The sequence below is a fragment of the Salmo salar genome, chromosome 15 (assembly GCF_965601325.2).
Source record: "Salmo salar chromosome 15, fSalSal1, whole genome shotgun sequence".
NCBI classification, from domain to species: Eukaryota; Metazoa; Chordata; class Actinopteri; order Salmoniformes; family Salmonidae; genus Salmo; species Salmo salar.
The window spans coordinates 34,024,320-34,050,153 of record NC_138305.1 but is presented as its reverse complement, the minus strand read 5'-3'; the positions used below and the strand labels follow the sequence as shown (position 1 = coordinate 34,050,153).

The following is a 25,834-nucleotide window of genomic DNA, read 5'->3' as shown; positions in this document are numbered from 1 at the left end:
TTGAGTGGAGCTTGTTTCTTCAAAGGGTTTGCAGCGAGTTCAGAGGCATGTCAGTTTGGCACAGTAGCACTATGCTGATTCTCCCAACAGCCCCAAGCTAATAGAAAAGTAGGAATAGGATGTTTAACTTAAAGCTTACCATTTGACAGTATGCATCAATGACACGTCATATACACATTCCTATTAGTATTTAGGTTCTAAAATATAGGACAAAATTATATGGAGTGGGGGAAGGGGTTAGGCAGTGGGAAATGCTTTACTTCATCATGACACTGAAGGCCTAATGACATAATATGGTGTATTAGGAGGATATTTGCTTAATTATGTAATAAGATGGGTAATCCTACTTAGTAACTTAATGGACATGACCGGTCACATGGTGCGACCCAAACGCTTCAGCGTGACGAGGGGGGAGCAAGAGAGAGAGGGTAACTGCTCTTTTCATGGCACATCAGTGTAGAGGCTCCTGGAGGAGGTGGAGGGATGGAGTGAGGGGAGAGAAGACACTGACTAGGGCCCCGGGGCTGACCATCACTGTCGCCCTGGTGTAACGCAGTCTGACAGACACACGCTTCCCTTGCTCTCGGCTTCTAATGGACTGGCATGACATGGGCCTTCTCCACGGAGCAGTGGAGGAGAGGGTCTCCGGAAGCAGGCAATGAAACGCACTCGGGATATCAACCTAGTCGGGGGGAATGAATCAGTGTTGGGGATCCCAGACTGCATCTGCTCTAGCCTGGAACTGAAGTAGAATAATGTGTGGGGAAATCCAGTGTCATCTATGAGTCTTGCATGGCTTAGTGATGTTAGTTAGGCTTTGCTCTTTTAGTGCAACCTCTTCTCCCCATTGCTTTGTGTCTGAAGAACCCAAAAAGATCTGTAACACAGTGGGGAAAATCTGCATGTCGATAAGACTAATCAAAGTAGATGAATTAACAAACCATATAACCTCAATTTATGTTGGTCGTTACAGTAGATTTGACAGGGGACACATCTATGGTTGAAAAGAGCAGAGATAACACTGACTGCATTCTCTATTGACAGGTTAAAAAATGCAATGCCCACACATTTCCAGAAGTGCTGATGTCATTGCGTTGCCAGTTAAAAGCCAATTTATGCTTAATCCAAAAATGTGGTGGAGGCACCATATGGATGGTCTGACACAATCACAGAGCCTCTGGAGGCACAAAGAGGGCAAATTGAGCTCCATACCACAAATGTTGCAACAATGGGGAGGGGGCTCCGTATAGCTCCGCACTGACATGATTGTGTTTATACAGGACCTACCGTCAACCAAACTCACTTCCTTCACAACAGCTCTGCGTTGCTTGGCAAAGCGCAAGAAGTATGAATGCCTTGATTTCTGCAGAGGCCGTATCACCATAAACGCTTCACGGCCACTGCAGATGTCCAATTGACCATGTGGCACCTTTAACAGTGCAGGGTTCCCCTCTGCTGCATCATACAACACAGTAGGATATTGGCCCATATATCTCACCTAGTACTGCCAGTTTCATACAGAGAAGAGCTTTGGTATTGGAAAATGTAGTAGACGCCATCTTTATTTCCAACAGAATTTACAGTGCCTTGAGAAAGTGTTCACACCCCTCGACTTTCCCGTTTTGTTATTACAGTCTGGATTTAAACTGGATTAAATTGAGGTGTGTGTAGATCAGTGACACAAATACTTCAATGTCAAAGTGAAATTATGTTTTGAGAAATGTTTACTAATTAAATTCAAAAGGAAAAGCTGAAATGTCTCAAGTCATTAAATATTCAACCTTTTTATGGCAAGCCTAAATAAATTCACAAGTAAAAATGTGTTTATCTACACCCATAAATTGCATGGACTCACCCTGCGCAAGTGTTTAACACGCTTTAAATGACTAACCCCTCTCTGTACCCCAGACATACAAATAATTGTAAGGTCCCTAAGTCAAGCACTGAATTTCAAGCACAGATTCAACCACAAAGACAAGGGAGGTTTTCCTATGGTTTGCAAAAAAAGCTACCCATTGTTAGATGGGTAAAAAACATTTAATATCCATTTGAGCATGGTGCAGATAAATTATACACTTTGGTGTATCAATACACACAGTCACTACAAAGATACAGGCGTCCTTCCTAACGCAGCTGCCGGAGAGGAAGGAAACTGCTCAGGGACCTCACCCTGAGGCCAATGGTGACTTTAAAACAGTTAGTTTAATGGCTGTGATAGGCAATAACGGAGGATGGATCAACAATATTGTAGTTATTCCACAATACTAACATAAAATGACAGAGTGAAAAGGAAGCCTGTACAGAATAAAAATATTCCAGAACACACATCCTGTTTGCAATAAGACACTATAGTAATACTACCAAAAAATGTGGAAAAGAAATGAACTTTTTGTCCTGAATACAAAGCATTATGTTTGGGGAAAAGCCAACACATGACAGAGTACCACTTCAAATATTCAAGAATGGTGGTGGCTGCATTTTTTAGGATAAAAAGGCAAAAGAGCTATGCACAGGCAAAATCCTAGAGGGAAACCTGGTTCAGCCTGCTTTCCAACAGACACTGGGAGACAAATTCACCTTTCAGCAGGTCAATAACCTAAAACAAGGTCAAATATACACCGGGGTTGCTTACCAAGATGACATTGAATGTTCCTGAGTGGCCTAGCTACAGTTTTGACTTAGATTTTCAAGCCAATTTATTGAAAGACTTAAATGGCTGTCTAGCAATGCTCAACAACCAACTTGACGATTTGTTTTTAAAGAATGGATATATATTGTACAAACCTAGTGTGCAATGTGCTTAGAGTCAAAGCTGTAATTGCTGTCAAAGGTGATTCTAACATTGACTCAGGGGTTGAATACTTACCTAATATTTATTTCCCATTTAATAAAAAAAAAAAAATTCCACTTTGACAGAGTATTTTTAGAAGATCATTGAGAAAAAAAAAAAAAAAAAAGACAATTAAATCCATTTTAATCCCACATTTGGAAAAAGTTAAGGGGTGTGAATACTTTCTGAAAGCACTGTAAATTGTCTTCAAAGATCCCCTTGTGTAAGAGAATTCAAAACCCAGCACAGAGAGAAAGAACACCCATCCGTTTATCCATGAAGAGTGCCAGCAGTATTTCCTGCATTATTGTTGGGAATGGATGGTGGCACAATCACACTTCTCTATTTGCCTCCATGGCAGGAGCCATTGCATTAGTTGCTAGGCAATGTGGCTGTGTGTAAATTGCCAAAGAGTAGGTGGAAGGTGTGATTTGAGAAGTGGAATTTACAAAAAGATGGATAAACCAGTTTCACACCCACAAAAATAGTATGTTTTTACTGGCGCCACCTTGTGTCCATTTCTGTGCAGAGACATTTTGTGACACAAAACGAATGAAGAAACTTTATTCTGTTTCATTGGGAAAATAAATGAACACAAAAAAGACAGACATTGTTACTAAATATATGAACACTAACGTAATTTATCGTACAATTTTGAGTGCCTTAGTTTCCTGTCAAGGACTGGCTTTTTCCTCTGCACTCTCCACGGCCGTCTCTGACTGAACCTTACAGGACAATGCGTGTAACAGAAAAAAAAGAAAAAAAGTCACGTGAAACACCCAACGTCAAATGGGCTAAAGAGTGACATTGTCCACGTCTGAATCATCACTGATATAAGACGCGGGGCTGGAACTCCAAATGACGCTCCCTTCCAGGGAGATGACGGAGCTGAAGCTATCCATGAAGAGATCACTGTTACTGCTGCTGCTACTACTACTGCTGCTGCTGCTGCTGCTGCTGCTACTGTCGTCGTCGTGGATCACCATCACCTCCTCTGGCTGGGCTGTGTGGAGAGACAGTAGTAGAAGGCACTATGAGAGCCCTTCATAGACCCACACTGTCCTGGGTCGTGTTCAGTAAGGCACACTTGTTGACTGATTTCACTTATCACACAAACATCCATCCATCCGCCACATCTTCACCCATGAATTCCAAGGCTTCCCCTCAACAACTTCTGCAAACTTAGGAGTGGGGTGAACGCACCTCTCACCTTTCCTCTCAGTGATGAGCACCAGGCGTCTCTGCTTCATGTCTGGGGTGAGCTGCTCCACCATGCGATCGATGCAGTTGTCCAGCACCAGCGAGCAGGTCTGCGACAGGATGGCCTGCCGGCAGATGGGGCACTCATCCTTCCGCTTGCGCCACTCACTGATGCAGTGCAGGCAGAAGCTGTGGGCGCAGTTAAGGGTCACCGCCTGTAGGGGATATATGAACGAAGGATCGAAACAAAACAGCTCGGATTAAATGCTCAGAGCATTCAAAATTCTGTTTTACCTGTGTTTTGTATCATATTATACTGTAAAAGTGTTATTTCCTGGTTAAAAATAGGGCTAGGCGATATATCAAATTAATGTTTTAGAGTGATGTTCCAAATGCCTGTATCACAAGTACTTATTTTTATGAGTGTTGTGTCTTTTTAGTCTCATATCCTTAGCTCCTTCTGTGCTGTGTGCACCTTCCCACTTGCACAGACACCAAGCCCCTTGCCCTGCCACTCACAACAATGACGAAAGTTTACCTTCTTCCTCTGACGACAAGCAGTGTAAGGGATACATTGGGATTTTTGCACTTCCCTAGAGTCAGATGAACTCGTGGATACCATTTCTATGTCTCTGTGTCCAGTATGAAGTAAGTTAGAGGTAGTTTTTGCGAGCCAATGCTAACTAGCGTTACCATAGACATCCAGTTATTGTGCCATCTGCCAGCAGATAACCATAGACTTCCAGTCATTGCGCAAAAGCTAGTTAGCAATTGCGCTAGTGCAAGTTAGCAACGACCTTCAAACCTCACGCAGAGAAATAAAAATGGTATCGACGAGTTCATCTGATTCTGGGGAAGTAGATAAAGGGCCTCATTGTCAAATTCCCTTTAAACTCGCCATTTGCATTTGAGGTTTGGTCCAACAAAAATCGGTCATATGGACACCGAAATGCTTTGGCATTATTTTACTGTAACAAGTTATCCTTTTTAAGTTATCGTTAGAAAGGTTGTGTGTCAACTCCCAAAATGTAGAAAGCAGACCCTACTAAACCAAGAGTATCAATGAACATGATTGCTCAGTTTGTCACGTATTGCAGTACTGCTAGCATCATTTTAGACAGACTTATGTGCTAGCTGTCTAGTCTTTCATAAAAATGTGCAATGAGCAGAAAAATACGCATTTAAATTGGGAATTGGCAACTTGTTTTATTCTGAGAAATAAGCATCTTAACTAGGTAAGCCACTTGATTTCAATATCTTAAAGTGAACAGGCTGTGTTGTTCAAACAGTTGAAGACAGACAGGAGGGTGTATTCATAACAGTTCAACTGTTCTACCTTATTAGCAAGCAAATAGATCCAAGTTGGTAAGACTTTAAATATAAAAGATTTGCTGGCTTCTCACTAGCATGTGGGCTTTTACTTAATAGATTTATTATGAGACCCATGTACATTTTCTAGAATGCCTGCTACAAGAAGTTGGTCATTATTAGTGGATGTGCATGGTCTGGTTACATTTGTAACAAAAATAGCATTGTCATAGAGACTTGAAAGCCAGATCAATTACATTTAGTTGGTCATATTGTTGTGGAAGGCTTATATCTAGCCTAAATATAACATTTTTATTTTTTTACATGCAGTTTATTGACCTTTAATTGTGCAACAAAGCTTACTTTAACTTAAATGCGTATCGCCCATAATGAAGTGGCACAGCGGTCTAAGGCACTGCATCACTACAGACCCTGGTTAGATTCCAAGCTGTATCACAACCGGCCGTAATTGGGAGTCCCATAGGGTGGCGCACAATTGGCCCAGCGTCGTCCGGGTTTGACCGGGGAATGCTGTCATTTTAAATAAGAATTTGTTCTTAACTGACTTGCCTAGTTAAATAAAGGTCAAATAATTATAATATATATCAATTACATTTAGTGTTGGCAACAAACACATTTGCCAGTGTTATATATATATATTTTTTTAAGTCAGCAGGTTTAAACGGGTGGAGTTTTGGCTTGTCCGATGACGTCATCAGGCAGTATAAGTTAATAGAAAAATAAAGAGCTCCAAGCCTCTCTGCCAATAACAGAAAAACAGATTTGATATTGAGATAAAAACAGCTGCATTGGGCCTTTAAAGTAACCTTTCGCTGTGATAACATTGGAATTACAGATTGAGATTACAGTACAGCGTCTTCCAGTCAGTAGCTATACTCCCAGACAGAGATGTAAACTTAACTGTACATGAGACTGTTAGAGATCCAATGGGAACTCCATACGGTCAAAATATTTACCTTAATGAAGAGCTCAGAACAAATGATGCATTGAAGTTCGTTCTCCAGCACCTCCGTCATTTGTGTTACCACCTCCTCCTTTTGAGTTCTCGCCCTCTCCTTCTCTTCCTGCAAGACAACACATCGGTTTGAAACCTCAAATTTATTTTAATCCAGGCATGTCAAGTGAAGAGCGTTTCATTCAAACGAGTTAGGAAATTCAATTGAGTGAGGAAGTCACGCTGGAGGTAGCTTACCTTTGTCACCTCCAGCTCTTTGTCTTTGGCCTTGAGGACGTCCTCGAAGCCTTGTCGAGAGAGTGCAAGTTCCTCTATGACTTTTCTTTGCTATATAGATTGCAACAGATTCAAGATTGGTTACACAAATAATACAGTTGTGTCGGGCCTTTAATACAAGAGCTTAATGTTTTATGTTGCTTACCTCTTGCAATGCCTCCTCCAGCTGCTTTTTCAAACCCTTCTCCTCCAACTGTTTTTTCAAACCCTCTTCATGCTGTGTTTTTTGCACCTTTAAAAACAAACACATTTGCCAGTGTTAAATGAGTCATCAATTCTGGAGCACACCTTGATCATTATCAAATAGATATTTGCTCTACTACACACTGAAATACATGTGTAAAATTCCTCCTGAAAGGTCTTGTCAGAGTAGTATAATATATACAGTGCCTTCAGAAAATATTCATAACCCTTAACTAAATCCACTGTCGTTACAGCCTGAAGTCAAAATTGATTAAAATGTTTGTTTTCTCTCACCCATCTACACACAATACTTCATAATGACAAAGTGTTTTGTTGACATTTTAGCAAATTTATTGAAAATGAAAACGCAGAAATCTCATTTACATACAGTAAGTATTCATACCCCTTTGCTATGACAATCTAAATTGAGCTCAGGTGCATCCAATTTTCTTTGATCATCCTAGAGATGTCACTACAACTTGACTGAAGTCCACCTGTGGCCAATTCAATTGTTTGGACAAGATTTAGAAAGAAACACACCCGTCTATAAAAAGGTCCCACAGTTGAAAGTGCATGTCAGAGCAGAAACTATACCAATGAAGTCCAAGGAACTGTCCGTAGCTCTCCAAGAGAATTGTAATGAGGCATACAGGACCAAAGTTTGGACACACCTACTCATTCAAGGGTTTTTCTTTATTTTTACTATTTGCTACGATGTAGAATAATAGTGAAGACATCAAAACTATGAAATAACACATATGGAATCATGTAGCAACCAAAGACGTTAAACACATCTAAATATTTTAGATTCTTCAAATAGCCACCCTTTGCCTTGATGACAGCTTTGCACACTAAGCATTCTCTCAACCAGCTTCATGAGAAATGCCTTTTCAGTCTTGAAGGAGTTACCACATATGCTGAGCACTTGTTGGCTGCTTTTCCTTCATTCTGCGGTCCAACTCTTCCCAACCCATCTCAATTGGGTTGAGGTCAAGTGATTGTGGAGGCCAGGTCATCTGATGCAGCACTCCATCCCTTTCCTTCTTGATCAAATAGCCCTTACACAGCCTGGTGTGTTTTGGGTCAATGTCCTGTTGAAAAACAAATGATAATCCTACTAAGCGCAAACCAGATGGGATGGCATATCACTGCAGAATGCCGAGGTAGCCATGCTGGTTAAGTGTGCATTGAATTCTAAAGAAATCACAGACAGTGTCACCAGCAAGGCACCCCCACACCATCATAATTCACAGTGGGAACAACACACGCGGAGATCATCCGTTCACCTACTCTGCATCTCACAAAGACAAGGTGGTTGGAACCAAAAATTGCACATTTGGAATCATCAGACCAAAGGACAGATTTCCACCGGTCTAATGTCCATTGGTTGTGTTTCTTGGCCCAAGCAAGTCTCTTCTTCTTATTGGTGTCCCTTACTAGTACTTTCTGTGCAGCAATTCAACCATGAAGGCCTGATTCACACAGTCTCCTCTGAACAGTTGATGTTGAGATGTGTCTGTGACTTAAACTCTGAAGCATTTATTTGGGCTGCAATCTGAAGTGCAGTTAATTAACGAGTTCTGAGGCTGGTAACTAATCAACTTATCCTCTGCAGCAGAAGTAACGCTGGGTATTCTTTTCCTGTGGCGTTCCTCATGAGAGCCAGTTTCATCATAGCACTTGATGGTTTTTGCGACTGTACTTGAAGAAACTTTCAAAGTTCTTAATTTTCTGGATTGATGGACCTTCATGTCTTAAAGTAACGTAGTGTTGTTTCTCTTTGCTTATTTGAGCTGTTCTTGCCATATTGACTTGATCCTTTACCAAATAGGGCTTTCTTCTGCATACCAACCATACCTTGTCACAACAACTGATTGGCTCAAACGCATTAAGGAAAGAAATTCCACAAATTAACTTAACCTGTCTGGGCTAGGGGGCAATATTTTCACGGCCAGATGAAAAACGTACCCAATATAAACAGGTTACTACGCTGGCTCAGAAACTAGAATATGCATATTATTAGTATATTTGGATAGAAAACACTCTGAAGTTTCTAAAACTGTTTGAATGGTGTCTGAGTATAACAGAACTCATATGGCAGGCAAAAACCTGAGAAAAAAATCCAACCAGGAAGTGGATTGTAGTTTTTCAAGACTGGGCCTATTCAGTATACATGGACTTAGAGTTCAATTTGCACTTCCTAAGGCTTCCACTAGATGTCAGTCTTTAGAATGTGTTTCAGGCTTTTGCAGTCAACAGAGAGCGAACAAGACCTCCTGGAGTCTGATGACCAAGAGAATGACAGGCCACAATTACACGCATTCACGTGAGGAGGTAGCTGTGTTCCATAACGTTTTAAGACATTGGAATCGTCCGGTTGGAATATTACTGAAGTTTTACGTTAAAAAGGCCCTAAAGATTGATGTTTTACAACGTTTGACATGTTTCAACGAACGTAAATAACCTTTTGTCGTGAAATATTCGGCGCGCTTCCTACATTTGGAGTAGCTTACTGAACGCGCAAACAACAAGGAGTTATTTGGACATAAATTATAGACTTTATCGAACAAAACAACATATTGTGGACCTGGGATTCCTGGAAGTGCCTTCTGATGAAGATCAAAGGTAAGTGAATATTTCTAATGCTATTTATGATTTAGATGACTCCAAAATGGCGGGTATCTGTATTGCCTGGTGTATGTTTCTGAGCGCCGTACTCAGATTATTGCAAAGTGTGCTTTCCCCATGAAGCTTTTTTTAAATCTGTCACAGCTGTTGCATAAAGGAGATGTTCATCTATAATTCTTTGAATAACAGTTTAATATTTTATCAACGTTTATGATAAGTATTTTTGTAAATTGTTGTGCTAATTCACCGGCAGTATTGGTGGCAAAATATTTTCTGAACGTCACGTGCCAATGTTAAATGCTGTTTTTGGATCTAAATATGAACTTTATCGAACAAAACATACATGTATTGTGTAACATAAATGTCCTAGGAGTGGCGTCTGATGAAGATCGTCAAAGGTTAGTGCTTCATTTCGCTGCGTTTTGGGTTTTATTGACTTGTCCTTGCTTGGAAAATGGCTGTGTGATTATTTTTGTCTATGTACTCTCCTTACATAATCTAATGTTTTGCTTTCGCTGTAAAGCCTTTTTGAAAATCGGACAATGTGGTTACGTCAAGGATACGTGCATCTTTAAAATGGTGTAAAATAGTCGTATTTTTGAGAAAGTTGAATTATGACATTGTTGTTTTTGAATTTGCCGCCCTGATATTTCACTGGCTGTGTCCCGCAGGTGGGACGCTGGCGTCCCACCTAGCCCATAGAAGTTAAGGCACACCTGTTAATTGAAATGCATTACAGGTGACTACCCAATGAGCTGTCAAGGCAAACGGTGGCTACTTTGAAGAATCTCAAATGTATTTTGATTAAACACTTTTTTGGTTACTACATGATTCCATGTGTTATTTCATAGTTTGATGTCGTCACTATAATTCTACAATGTAGAAAATAGTAAACAAAAGAAAAACCCTGGAATGAGTAGGTGTATCCAAACTTTTGACTGGTACTGTATAACTGGGAAAGGGTATAAAACAATTTCTAGAGTAATAAACATTTAAGAGCACAGTGGTTTCCATCATTGGTAAATGGAAAAATTATGGAACTACCCAGACTCTGCCTAGAGCTGGCCGTCCGACCAAACTGTGCAACTAGTAGTGCTGAGCGATTTGTGCTTTGAGGTTGTTTCGGTTAGATAAAAAAAAGTAATATAGATCAAGGTTTTCAGTTTCAATTGATTTTTTTACATTAAATGCACTATGCATCATGTGGGTTGAATGCTGTAACACAGAATAAAACAATGAATACCTTGGTAACCTCATTGCTGCTATTCCTGCATTTCAGTTGAATGCCTCCTTGCACTTTCAATTTGCCGTCATTGCACATTTAGACATCCCACTTAACATACATTGTAGTTAATTGTTTTACTTGTATATTTTTTGCATTCTTTTATTTACACTTCTGGTCAGATGCTAATTGCATTTCCTTGTACTGTACTTGTTCAATGACAAAGTTGAATCTAATCCATGTAGAATAATGGCCTGTTGGAAACAAACTCCCTACCTCATCGCATTGTTCAGTCTGGATCTGATTTATCTCTAGAGAAACTGTGCAATGTGCGCATTGAGCTCACAGAAATAAAACAATTAGTTGTTTAAAACCCGAGAAATTAGAGATTTCAGTTGATCGCTCAGCACTAGCAACCAGGCAAGGACCTTGATCAGGAAGGTGACCAAGAACACAATGACCACTAACAAAACGACAAAGTTCCTTGGCTGAGATGGGAGAACCTACCAGAAGAACAACAGTCTCTACAACACTTCACCAATCTGGTCTTTATGGGAGAGTGGAAAGACAGAAGGCTCATGAAAGACATAAGAACAAAAGATTCTGTGGTTTGATGAGACAAAAATGTATCTCTTTGGCCTGAATGCAAAGCGCTACGTCTGGAGAAAACCAAGCACAGCTTATCACCTGTCTAACACCATCCCTACCGTGAAGCATGGTAGTGGCAACATCATTCTATGGTGATGCTTTTCAGCGACAGGGAGACTGGTAAGGACCGAGGGAACAATGAATGGAGCCAAAAAAAAGGCAAATCCTTGATGAGAACCTGCTTCAGAGTGCAAACGACCTCAGACTGGGGGGGGGGGGGCGAAGGTTTACATTCCAACAGGACAATAACCCCAAGCATACAGCCAAAGCAATGCCAGAATGGCTTCAGAACAGTGGCCCAGCCAAAGTCCAGACTTGAAACCCATTGAAAGACTTGAGTGCTGTTCATTGCCACTCCCCATTTAACTTAATGCGAAAATCCCCAAATCCAGATGTGCAAAGCTGATACAGACATACCCAAAACGACTGAAAGCTGTAATCGCCTCCAAAAAGGTGCTTCTACAAAGTATTGCATGAGGGCTGTGAATATTTATGTAAATTACATATTTATGCATTTCATTTTCAATATACATTTCTAAAAACATGTTTTTACTTTGTCATTATGGGTTATTGTGTGTAGATGGGGAGGGAAAACTATTCAATCCATTTTGAATTCAGGCTGTAACAACGTGGAATAAGTCATGGGGTATGAATACTTTCTGAAGGCACTGATCACAACAAAAAATAATAGGCTAGCAACGGGGTATAGGTCTGTAAGTTATGTGAATGGAGGATAATCTTATAAAGAGCAGGAATTCTGGATGAATCCCTGATATCCCCCACTGAGGCTCACCTCCAGGCGGTTCTCTGTCTCGCTGATGGACTTCTCCAACACCTCCATCCTGTGCAGCTGGCCCCTCAGCATCTCCAGCTGGCTCTGCAGCTCCCTCACCTGCTCCTCCCGGTGGGGGTCGTCACGCTGTCGCCCCCCCTCACCCTCCAGGGTCTCCACCCGCCGCTGGGTGAAGTTCATCCGCTCCCGCAGCACCAGCATGTTCTGGCTGTACCTAGCAGCCAAATCAGTACATTTTTGTTTTTCAGTCTGGATGTTAATAATGAGAACACCTGGCCCTTTCTACAAATCTGTCCTTTCCTCTTTCATCGTGCTGATCTAGGGTTGCAAGATTTCGCTAACTTTCACAAAATTTCCCAGGTTTTTCAGAAATCCTGGTCAGAGGATCCAGATTTCCTGGTTATTCCCTACTGATTCCAGAAATCTTCCTAACAGGATTTCTGGAAAAGTTACCAGAATTTTGCAACTCTTTGCTGATCAAAAATAATTGACCTGGTGAAAGCCAGCCTAATGATGAGCTTCCATCATATTGTTTCACCTGTCAAGTCTTTTCCAATCAGTGCAGACAAGGAAAGGAAATGAGGACTGACTTCTAGACAATTGAGAAAGAGCCATATTCTCTTTTATATAGAACCTGCCCAATATGTTATGAATGTAGCAGCAGGAGACCCAGACGTACATTTCTAGGCTGGACAGATTCCTGCTAGGACTGCTGGGTCTCTCTAGAGGCGAGTCCAGCCTCCGATGCTGCCGCATGCTGGGCCCGGCCTCCTCCCGTACCCTGGTCCCTGGCCTGTCCCGGGGCTCGTCTGTGGGGCAGGCCTGGCCCTGGGACTTGTCTGTGGCAGAGTGGCGGTAGAGCTTGGATTTAGATGAGGTTGAAGGCTCCAGTTCAGAGTTAAATTTCCTCTTCGTCTTCTTGATTCTGGATGCGGCGCAGGCCCCTTCACTAGGTCCCGTCACTAGGTAGGGTTTGATGTCCTCGAGGCGCTGCCGAACCAGTATGTACTCATACTCCACTTTGGTGCCGACGATGGGCACCCCCAACTTTATCGAGTCCCCAAGCCTCAGCAGGTGAGCTTTGTCCACAGGAATTCGTTCTCCGTTCACCCACACACCATTAAGGCTCTGGAAAAAGAATAAACTGCTTACACCTTTTTGTTTTTATAATAAAAATACTTTCATTTTAAAATTGGATATATGGAGAAGCTGTACCTTCTTATCGGTCACCGTCCATTGGCCGCCGTCTCGTTGCTTGAACATACAGTGCATTCTGGATATCATTAGGGGGCAGCTTGGGGACACGAGCTGGTGAGTGACATTTAAGCCACGTCCAATTGTGACCTGAGACAAGAATGGAGCTTAGGGAATTTCATTCACACAGTAGCTCGTTATACTTTTTTGCATAATGTTTACAATATTTCTTTGCATAGAGCAGAATAAGAGGCCATAGTTCTCTGTATGATAGAGAAATGTTCTAGTGATGTTATGGCGACCCGTCATTCAGGGCAGGTCGAGACAGTTTTGTATGTTATTTTAGCATTAATAGATGTAATTGTTTGTAAACTATGTAAAGCCACATACAAAAATTGACTCTTTCTTAAGGCATCACCAAAATGCAGGTGTTTCAACCTAGCTCAGTGCTTCTGTGGTGGTGGAGCAGCAAGCGGAAAATATGGAGCGTAAGGGTTGGTAATGTTCTCTAGTTGCGCCGTGATTGGCTCAGTGTTCTGTCACTCATTAGGGACATTACCTCACCGCAAAATCTACGGGTAGAGCTAGAAAATTCAAGCCCCTTGAGTGCTGTCATAGAGTTATATTAGAAGTGCACAACCAAGAAGCCTCAAGGTCATTGGCCACAGAAAATGACATCAATTCAGTTTATATCTACCGTAGCCTTGATTGGACTTTTGTCCAACCTCATACTTCTAAAATCTTAGCTAGCAAGCTAGACAAGCAGTCATCATGAATCAAGTGGACATTCTACTGGCAAATCCTTGTCATATGAAGAGAAATTATAGATAAAACGTATCGGTGCTCATCGGCCATAAACATTAGACAACAAGTTGGAAATCGCAAATTCAACAATGAGTGGAAGGAATCAGTGGCTAACCATGCGTTGCAAAGCAAATCACTAGCCTGCTATTCCGAGTTTCCAAACAATTGGAAACTCGGAATTGGAAAATCTCAGACTTCGGTGAGTTTAAGCCAACTGGGAACTCTGGGGGTGTGAGAGCTCCAAATCGGGCCTCTTTCTAGAGCGCTGGCCTGAAGATCACTGACGACATGATTCAACCTTGTTTATGTTGTGTAGTAAGCGGTCAGTAGCCCATATGTCTCACCCTAATAATTTGTTTCTCTACATTAAAAGTGCAGAACAAATAGTTAGACTACGTCTGTCCTAGCTCGCTTATTAATGTCTTAACCGAAATTACAGATTGCCTCTTATTCACTCGACCACTTATGCCATAGTTTGTACATAACAATTGTCAGTAGAAACCCCATTTGTTTAAGCAGGTCAGCCATATCAGCTATGTTTTTCCAAAAGGCAGTAAATGAGGCTGAATGAGCTGTTTCGCTGCCAGAAAAGGCTCTGCTGATACTACTGCTTCACCTGGCTAAGGATTCACTCCATGGTGCTGAAAAGAAATCTCTGCTGTTGGGAAAGCTTTATGTAGGCCCTAACAGTTTGTGGGCAGCGTTTGTCACCGTTATAGTGCAATTGAAGTATTGTTTTGTGTTGTGGCTTTGCTGGCATGCAGTGGCGATTTGAACATGTAAATCTTGGTGGGGCAAACGCCCACTTTTATGCATGCCAACAAAGCCACTACACAATACATTAATTGCACTATAACGGTGACAAACGGTGCACACGAACTGTTAGAGCCTACATAAATCTGTCCAAACACAAGCACTGCTACACTTTACCAAACAACCTAGTTAGCTAATAAAAGTTTTCCTATTGATATCTGGATTCTGCGACGCAGTTAGCATTAACGCTTGGACCGCTGATATATGTCCCGGGATCCATGCTCAAACAAGGTGGTACTACATTGACAAAGGATGTAGCCTAGCTGCTAGCTATCAAGCTAGGCAACCTGGTCTACTACTGCTAAGCGGTTAGCCCTTGTGGCTAGGGCGGCACTTCAATTTGTCTTGGGCTTAGGACTACCGATTTCTAGAGTGTTCTCCTCCCGGCGTCTTTCATTTTACGGAGTGAATAGCGGGCTCGCCCTACTATTAGTACTTCCATGCCGACGAAAAAAAGACAAGGATCACATCTCTGTTGGGCAGTTACATGAACTCTTGAAGAAGCAGAAAGTATAAGGGAACTATACTTCAGCAGGAAAATAACTTTAAAAGCTTCATACAAATTTGGTATTTTATTAGGATCCCCATTAGCTGTTGCAAAAGCAGCAGCTACTCTTCCTGGGGTCCACACAAAACATAATACAGAACATCATTAGACAAATGATCCTGGAGTCTACCAACAAACGGCTGGAGGACCTGACTAAAGATGTAGAAGACATTAACACAAGCCTTCAGTTCACACAGAAGGATGTGGATGTATTGAAGACCACACAGGATACACTTCCCAGAAACTGTTCCTTTATGCGGAATGAATTCACCACAGTTAGGGAGGGCCTCCAGAACATGTCTGGGAAGGCTGATTACCTGGATGGACAATCGAGGAGAAATAATCTTGTAATACATGGTATCCAGGAGAAACAAAGTGAGACATGAGCTGAATCAGAGGAGAAAGTTTGAAAGCTGTTTTCTGAGGAGCTACAATTGAGTCAACAGGTTGAGCTGGAATGTGCCCACCGGTCTGGGAAACCAGAGGGCACTGGTGGTGTCAATGAAACCAGACCCAGGCCAATTGTAGTGAAATTCCTCAGGTTCAAGGACAAGCTTGCAGTCCGTGAAAAAGCCAAATGCATTAAAGGGTCCGACACCTTCAATGAGGATTTCTCTGATGCAGTCCGTCAAAGAAGAAATTAACTAATACCAGCTATGAAGGCTGCAAGAGAACGAGTTGACAAAGCATACCTGAGGTATGACAAACTGATTGTTCACCCTCACTCCCAAGGAGATCTTCTTTTGAGGCTGCTGAGACCTCTCTATACATGGATACAATTTGTTCAGGAGGGACAGAAATAGATATGGGGGTGGAGTTACAGTTCACATCCAGAGTCACATTCCAGAAAAACAACGTAAGGACTTAATGTTGAATTGATTAGAAGCGCTATGGGTACAGGTGCATTTACCACTGTTGGAATCAGCTAAACTGATCATTGAGATAGTAAATGAATAATAGGAAGTGAAAGAGTCTGAAGAAAGACAGATGGCGTCAGAATGTGAGGAGAGCAACGTGTGAAACAGGGGAGACAGAAGGACATCTGTGGATTAAATGAAGGAGGGATTGATTCTCTTAAGGCAGTAATAAAGGTTTGCTATCCTGTTACCCTCTTTATTAGCTTCCTGTGGAGTCATAAACTGTAAAGATTGGAGGAGTGTTTTAAGTAGGATGTATAACTGAAGTGAGAAATATTTAGCTGTCTGATTACAGCTGTACAGAACCTTTGGGAAGAATTAAACTTGGTTAAAACTTCTCTAGTGTCCGTGAGTTATTTGTTCTGAAAAATAAGAACCTAACACCACATTTGAAACCTATACTAGTTGGTTGCTGCTATAGGGCACCTAGTGCTGATGTGAAATATCTTGATGTAATATGCGAAATGTTGGATAAGATATCTGATGAAAATAGGTAAATATATTTTGGGGGAGATAAGAATCAAAAAAATGTTTTTAACACCAACTGTCAAATAAGAAATGCATTTCTGTTGCCAATGTATGTAACCTGACCCAAGTTATGACATATCCAACAGCAGGGGTGGAAAAAGTACCCAATTGTCATACTTGAGTAAAAGTATTAATACCTAAATAGAAAGTTACTCAAGTAAGTCACCCAGTAAAATAATACTTGAGTAGAAGTTTAAAAGTATTTGGTTCTAAATATACTTAAGTATCAAAAGTAAAAATCATTTCAAATTCCTTTTATTAAGCAAAGCAGATGACACCATTTTCTTGTTTTTAAAATGTGCTGATAGTAAGGAGTACACTCCAACATGATTTACAAACAATGCATTTATATTTAGTGAGTCTGCCAGATCAGAGGCAGTAGGGATGACCACCTGTTCTCATGATAAGTGTGTGATTTATAATTTTCCTGCCATGCTAAGCATTCATCATGTAAAAAGTACTTTTTGGTGTCAGGGAAAATTTATGGAGTAAAAAGTACATTATTTCCATTAGGAATGTAGTGAGGTAAAATGTTTTACTAATTTATAGTAAAGTCATGTACAGATACACACAAAAAAAAAACACTTTTGTACTTTTACACCACTGCCAACCAGAACGTTCACTAATAGGTCTGTTATCACGTCATCAACTTGTATCGATTACATTTTTACTAACATGGCTGAACATTGTTCTAAAGCTGTATCAGTGGCACTAGGTTGTAGTGATCATAACTTGCTTGCACTCACTAGGAAAACAAGCTACCGACGGTCGTACAGAGGGTTCAATCAGGACTCATTTGTGGATGAGATTAAGAATGTGCAATGGTTAGAATTGTGTAGTAAGGATGATCCTGAAATGTCACCAAGTTTGTTTATGAAATTATTTATGAGTATAGCTGATAAGCATGACCCTTTAAGAAAATGCACTGAGGTCAAACGGTGCCCCATGGATTGATGAGCTGAGAAATGTAATGATTCAACGTTATGGTGCCAAAAAAGCAGCAGATAAATCAAGCTAAACAAAGGAAAGAAGGGATTCTATCAGCACAAAATGTACGAAGGGTGATTGGGGGAAAAACTGGAGAATGTTGAACGCCATTCTGGGTGGGAATTCTAACGTCTGCCTCTGTTGAATCAGAGGGTATATTTATTACAAAACCATGACATCGCAAACTACTTTCATTAATATTTTACAGGCAAAGTGGACAAGTTGAGGAATGCTATGATTCATGTCATATACCCTAATAAAAGATTGTATCATGAAGGAGAGGCAATGCATGTTCAAATTTCACCAAGTATAAAGGGAAGAAGTAGGAAGGATGCTGTTGTCTCACCTGGTACAGATAATGTTGACACCAAATTGCTTAGAGTTACAACTAACCAAAAACCTACCCCAATCTCTCAGTGCTTGATGTATGGGGTTGCACAGAAGTCTGGATAGAGTCAAAGGTTATTCCACTAAGGATTAAAAAAAAATCTGCATTCAATCACTGGTCCTAATAGTCGTCATATAAGCTTGCTACCTGTGTTGTATCTGTAGAAATCAAGGATTATTTCTCATGTAATGGTCTGACAACAGGTTTCCAGAATGCATACAAAGGGTATTCTATGAGTATGGCCTTAGCACAAATGACTGGTTAAAGAGTATGGATGACAGGAAGTTAGTTGGTGTAGTGTTATTAGATTTCAGTGCTGCTTTTGATGTAATTGATCATGAACTGTTACTAGGTAAACGCAAATGTTATGGTTTTAAGTCTGCAGCTCTAGCCTGGATGGAAAGCTATCTATCCAGGAGAAGGCAAAACATGTTCTTTAATTGGTAGATTTTCAAACAGTAAAGATATACACTGTGGTGTTTCTCAAGGAGGCTGCCTAGGCCCACTTCTCTAGCTTTACTTATGATTGTAGAGTCAATGTATAGCGCAGCATCAGAACGTAATGAGCTAACAGATGTACTGAGTAGTGAACTAAGAACTGATATGAACAAATAGGTGTTGAACATTTCTAACACTAAATGTATTGTATTTGGTTCAAGATATGCTTGCTGATGATACCCAATTGAATTTGTCGATGAATAGAACGCATGTAGAGCAAGCGAAAAGAAAAAAAAACTACTAGGCGTCATGTCAGACTCAGCTTTATCATGGTCAGAACACATAGATAATGTTGTTAAGATGGGTAAGGGAATTGCTGTTACAAGAAAAAGTTCAGAGTACGTAACATATAGCACTCAATCAGGTGATTCAATCCCTGGTCCTATCACACTTAGAGTACTGTCCAGTTATATGGTCATCTGCAGTAATGAAAGACAACAAAAAAAATCTCCAAAACAGGGCTGCCAGATTAGCTCTATCTGTATGAATATGATCCAAATGCATCAGAATCTTACATGGCTTCACATTGAAAACAAAGTACTATCCAGTCTTCTGATTTTCTTTAATGAGAGAGAGATATATATATATATAATTATTTATTTAAACTGCCCCCCCAGGCCAGTTAGTACATACTAGAGACATGCATAACCACCAAACCAGACAAGTAAATTCAGGGCATTTAAGACAGTGGTTCCCAAACTTTTTATAGTCCCGTACCCCTTCAAACATTCAAACTCCAGCTGTGTACCTCCTCCTGCACCAGGGTCAGCGCACTCAAATGTTTGTTTTTTTTGCCATTGTAAGCCTGCCACACACACACGATTCATTTATTAAACAAACTCATTCTTATGTCACAACTCAGCTCATGGAAAGTGACAAAGAGCTCTTATAGGACCAGGGCACAAATAATTATAAATAATTTTGCTCTTTATTTAGCCATCTTACATATAAAACTTTATTTGTTCAATGAAAATTGTGAATAACTCACCACAGGTTAATGAGAAGGGTGTGCTTGAAAGAATGCACATAACTATGCAATGTTGGGTGATATTGAAGAAAGTCTCAGTCTTAAATCATTTTCCACACACAACCTATGCCTGTATTTTGTTGTCATGCTAGTGAGGGCTGAGAATCCAGTCTCGCATAGGTACGTGGTTGCAAAAGGGCATCAGTGTCTTAACAGCCGATTTGCCAAGGCAGGATACTCTGAGCGCAGCCCAATCCAGAAATCTGGCAGTGGCTTCTGTTAAATTCAATTTTCACAGAACCGCTTGTTGCAATTTCGAAGAGGCTCTCTTGTTCAGATATCGGTAAGTGGACTGGAGGCAGGGCATGAAAGAGATAACGAATCCGGTTGTTTGTGTTGTCTGTTTCGGGAAAGACCTGCGTAATTGCGCACCCAACTCACTCAGGTGCTTCGCTATATCACATTTTACATTGTCGTAAGCTTGAGTTAATTTGCACAACAACAAAAAAATCATACAATGATGGAAAGACCTGTGTGTTGTCCTTGTTAACCTGTTAGGGCTAGGGGGCAGTATTGACACAGCCGGATAAAAAAATGTACCCGATTTAATCTGGTTACTACTCCTGCCCAGTAACTAGAATATGCATATAATTATTGGCTTTGGATAGAAAACACCCTAAAGTTTCTAAAACTGTTTGAATGGTGTCTGTGAGTATAACAGAACTCATATGGCAGGCAAAAACCTGAGAGGATTCTATATGGGAAGTGGCCTGTCTGACAAGTTGTTGTTCATCTGGGCTCTTTTTATTGAAGACTGAGGATCTTTGCTCTAACGTGACACTTCCTACGGCTCCCATAGGCTCTCAGAGCCCGGGAAAAAGCTGAACGATATCGAGGCAGCCTCTGGCTGAAACACATTATCGCTTTTGGCAAGTGGCCGATCAGAGTACTATGGGCTTAGGCGCGTGCACGAGTCGACCCCGTGCTTTATTTTCTTTCGTCTGTTTACCTAAATGCAGATTCCCGGTCGGAATATTATCGCTTTTTTACGAGAAAAATGGCATAAAAATTGATTTTAAACAGCGGTTGACATGCTTCGAAGTACGGTAATGGAATATTTAGAATTTTTTTGTCACGAAATGCGCCATGCTCGTAACCCTTATTTACCCTTTCGGATAGTGTCTTGAACGCATGAACAAAACGCCGCTATTTGGATATAACTATGGATTATTTTGAACCAAACCAACATTTGTTATTGAAGTAGAAGTCCTGGGAGTGCATTCTGATGAAGAACACCAAATGTAATAACATTTTTCTTATAGTAAATCTGACTTTGGTGAGTGCTAAACTTGCTGGGTGTCTAAATAGCTAGCCCTGTGATGCCGGGCTATCTACTGAGAATATTGCAAAATGCGCTTTCACCGAAAAGCTATTTTAAAATCGGACATATCGAGTGCATAGAGGAGTTCTGTATCTATAATTCTTAAAATAATTGTTATGCTTTTTGTGAACGTTTATCGTGAGTAATTTAGTAAATTCACCGGAAGTTTGCGGGGGGTATGCTAGTTCTGAACGTCACATGCTAATGTAAAAAGCTGGTTTTTGATATAAATATGAACTTGATTGAACAAACATGAGTGTATTGTATAACATAATGTCCTAGGTGTGTCATCTGATGAAGATCAAAAAAAATGGGTGTCTGATTATTTCTGGCTGGGTACTCTGCTGACATAATCTAATGTTTTGCTTTCGTTGTAAAGCCTTTTTGAAATCGGACAGTGTGGTTAGATTAACGAGAGTCTTGTCTTTAAATAGCTGTAAAATAGTCATATGTTTGAGAAATTGAAGTAATAGCATTTCTAAGGTATTTGAATAACGCGCCACAGGATTCCACTGGCTGTTACGTAGGTGGGACGATTTCGTCCCCCGGGCCTAGAGAGGTTAATGCAGACAGAGAATAGCTCCAACTTCTTGAAAATAGTTGCGGAGAGTCCCTGTAATCCTAGATTCAGATCGTTCAGGCGAGAAAAAACGTCACCCAGATAGGCCAGTCGTATGAGAAACTCGTTATCATGCAAGCGGTCAGTCAATACTTTGCCCTTGATGACCAGTGCACTTCTGTATGTTGTAAAAGCGTTACATGGTCGCTGTCCATATCATTGCATAGTACAGAAAATACACAAGAGTTCAGGGGCCTTCCTTTAACAAAGTTAACCTGTTGGGGATAGGGGGCAGTATTTGCACGGCCGGATAAAAAACGTATCCGATTTAATCTGGTTACTACTCCTGCCCAGTAACTAGAATATGCATATAATTGTTTGATTTGGATAGAAAACACCCTAAAGTTTCTAAAACTGTTTGAATGGTGTCTGTGAGTATAACAGAACTCATTTGGAAGGCCAAAACCTGAGAAGATTCCAAACAGGAATCGCTCTCTCTGACCTTCTTGCGCTATCTTGGCCTTCTTGATCATCTCTAACCAAAACAAGGGATCTCTGGCATAACGTGACATTTTCTAACGCTCCCATAGGCTCTCAGAAGGCGCCAGAATGATGAATGGTGGCTTTGCAGGCCATGGCTGAAAAACATTAGCGCATTTGGATAATGGTCGATCTGAGGACAATGACACTGGAGGCGCGTGCACGAGCCGACACCATGTTTACTTTCTCTCTCTTTGAACGAAAACAACAACTCCCGGTCGGAATATTATCGCTTTTTTACGAGAAAAATAGCATAAAAATTGATTTTAAACAGCGTTTGACATGCTTCGAAGTACGGTAATGGAATATTTAGAATTTTTTTGTCACGAAACGCGTCGGGCGCGTCACCCTTCTTTACCCTTCGGATAGTGTCTTGAACGCACGAACAAAACGCCGCTATTTGGATATAACTATGGATTATTTGGAACCAAACCAACATTTGTTATTGAAGTAGAAGTCCTGGGAGTGCATTCTGACGAAGAACAGCAAAGGTAATCCAATTTTTCTTATAGTAAATCGGAGTTTGATGAGTACCACACTTGGTGGGTGTCAAAATAGCTAGCCTGTGATGGCCGGGCCATCTACTCAGAATATTGCAAAATGTGCTTTCACCGAAAAGCTATTTTAAAATCGGACATAGCGAGTGCATAAAGGAGTTCTGTATCTATAATTCTTAAAATAATTGTAATGTTTTTTGTGAACGTTTAACGTGAGTAATTTAGTAAATTCACCGGAGTGTTCGGTGGGAATGCTAGTCACATGCTAATGTAAAAAGCTGGTTGTTGATATAAATATGAACTTGATTGAACAAAACATGCATGTATTGTATAACAATGTCCTAGGATTGTCATCTGATGAAGATCATCAAAGGTTAGTGCTGCATTTAGCTGTGGTTTGGGTTTATGTGACATTATATGCTAGCTTGAAAAATGGGTGTCTGATTATTTCTGGCTGGGTACTCTGACATAATCTAATGTTTTGCTTTCGTTGTAAAGCCTTTTTGAAATCGGACAGTGTGGTTAGATTAACGAGAGTCTTGTCTTTAAAATGGTGTAAAATAGTCATATGTTTGAGAAATTGAAGTAATAGCATTTCTAAGGTATTTGAATATCGCGACACGGGATTACACTGGCTGTTGAGTAGGTGGGACACAAGCGTCCCACTGGCCCAGAGAGGTTAACCATTTTCACTGTAGTGTCCAAAACGTCTTTCAAGCTGTCAGGCATTCCCTTGGCAGAAAGAGCCTCTCGGTGGATGCTGCAGTGTACCCAAGTGGCGTCGGGAGCAACTGCTTGCACGCATGTTACCACTCCACTATGTCTCCCTGTTATGGCTTTTGCGCCATCAGTACAGATACCAACATGAGCAGCAGCTACATTTGGCTACGTATGGACAGTAAGTAGAATTCCCGCGAGAAAGTAACGGTTAATGTGATTGGATGTTAATTATTTGACTAGGCTACCTGTATTTGACATTGTTGTTATTTTGCTGAACACTAGATGGTTTCATTTTATTTTGAGGTGAAACGAGGCTACTCAGGCAAGAAAAAAATCCTCACCCAAATGTATAGCCCCGTTGGAAAATATAAATGGCCTGTTTGAAAATGTGAAGTAAAAAATAATAATTTGAATCTCATTTTTATTTGGCATACCCACGACAGGCATTACACGTTTGGGAAAACACGATCTAACCCAAGGACAAATCGCCTTTACAGTTTTAAATAGAGCCATAGCTGAATGGAGCTCTTTACCAATCCATATTTCTCAGGGAGAAAGTAAATCCACCTTCAAGAAAGAAAGAATTAAGTTCTAATGCGATAAACAATATGACTGACAGGAAATAGAAAGCATCAACTGAATGTTAAGTGTGTTTCCTGTCAGGTATTTTAATTGTCTATTTGTTAAATGTTTGTAAAGTCTTGATTTGTAATGTCTTAATTGGTGTTGGACCCCAGGAAGATTAGCTAATGTTATGGCGTTAGATAATTAGCTAATGAGGATCCTAATAAAAATTCACAAATTCACACCCGACTATCAGCGAAGCCTTGTCTAGCAGTGAAAGAGTTTATTCAGCCTCTTACTGCATTTGGAAAAAAACATAGCAGAGCCCCACCTGCCTTGAACGACGAGTCGCCACTGCTGGCATGAATCTAAAATGTAGTTTTTGCTCCACCAAGATTGACATGCTAAAATCGCCACTGGTGACATGTATTGTATGTAAGGGTTGTAATTTAAAAACAAAGCATTTGTGTTTAGTGAGTCAGCCAGATCAGAGGCAGTAAAGGAATGTTCTCTCGATAAGTGTGCAAATTGGACCATTTTCTATCCTGCTAAGCATTCAAAATGTAACGAGTACTTTTGGGTGTCAGGGAAAATGTATGGAGTAAAAAGTACATCATTTTCTTCAAGAACGTAGAAGTAAAAGTAGTCAAAAATATAAATAGTAAAGTACAGAAATCCCCCCAAAATACTTTAGTACTTGAAAGTATTTTTACCACTTAAGAGCTAATTGTATATTTTGCCTCCCGGAACAGCATGGTTTAATCATTATGAAAGACAAACATGGAGCTGGAGGAAGCTTGTCATTAAGTGCTTGGCGTCTTATGACATGTCTACATAATTATACCTACGGAGGAGCTGCTTTTATGGAGGAACTTTGAACGTTTTTGTGAACTCCCGAGTTGGTTTAATGTTGAACCTTGCCAAACGTTAAACTTGAGTGTGCAGAGCAGCACTAGAATAACAAACACGTCTTACAGTTTTGTAGTTAGTAAATCCAATGTGAAACGTGATAACTGTAGTACCCTTTACTAGCATTGAAAAAGTAAATAATTCTCTAAACATCAAATATAATTGTAACATGCTTCGTAAACAGGTGTATACTAACAGTGAAACGCTTACTTTCGTATAGTAAAATGTATAGTAACACGAGGAACAAATACACAATGAGCAATGATAGCTTGGCTATATACATGGGATACCAGTACCAAGTCAATGTGCAGGTGTATGAGGAAATTGATGTAACGTTAGCAGCGTATGTGATGAGTGTGGAAGTCGAAATGTGTGCACGTGTAATTTATGAATTAAACTAGTAACGTCGTCAGTACTAGGTTACAGTAACCTATGCTTCAGAGGGTAGCCTACACTGTACACACCCATTGGCAAATATAGTATTTCCAGCTGGCAGATACTGGAATAGGTTTGAGTGACAGAGAGGGCTTTGCATACTGAACAGGTTTCAGCCCTTGACTACCATTTCGCATTCAATAGGGATTTAGCTAACACTCTAGGTAGCTAGCTAGCCAGTAGGTTGAGGTTCAACTTTAGCACCAAACAGCTAACATGTACATACACGTATGCTTGATTCGCAGCTACATTTATTAACGGCTAACTATCGTTAGCTACTGTACCTCTGTATTCTCGAACAAGCGGAGCCAGTCCAAATCTTTCCCGACTCGTGTCAAACACCATACTAATTTCTTCGCAGATTCATCTTCCTCAGCTGTAGAGAAATTTGAGCTTTCTATTTGGTCCATTTTACAACATATTACAGCCAGATAACTGAGCAAAATATGTTTCGTTTTCCCTTCTTAGGGGGTGACAGAGCCTTCAGAAGAAAATAAATCACGTGACATATATAAAAATAAG

At 40.6% G+C, this 25,834-nt stretch overlaps 1 protein-coding gene across 3 annotated transcripts; it reads right to left on the bottom strand.

The window, feature by feature from the left end:
- Positions 1 to 1,995: 1,995 nt before the first annotated feature.
- Positions 1,996 to 25,834, bottom strand: rnf8 (ring finger protein 8, E3 ubiquitin protein ligase). 3 transcript variants are annotated; one of them, XM_014143909.3, is made up of 9 exons: positions 25,597 to 25,834; positions 13,280 to 13,408; positions 12,744 to 13,192; positions 12,065 to 12,278; positions 6,736 to 6,822; positions 6,552 to 6,641; positions 6,316 to 6,423; positions 4,034 to 4,245; positions 1,996 to 3,833 (listed from the first exon to the last, which is right to left on the bottom strand). In XM_014143909.3, exons 1-9 carry the CDS (start codon positions 25,720 to 25,722, stop codon positions 3,791 to 3,793), a joined length of 1,458 nt encoding a protein of 485 aa, XP_013999384.1. In that variant the 5' UTR covers positions 25,723 to 25,834; the 3' UTR covers positions 1,996 to 3,790. The 3 variants fall into 3 exon arrangements, with proteins under 3 accessions (XP_013999384.1, XP_013999383.1, NP_001167259.1); XM_014143908.3 differs by having other exon boundaries at positions 4,041 to 4,245; NM_001173788.1 differs by having other exon boundaries at positions 3,381 to 3,828; positions 25,597 to 25,790.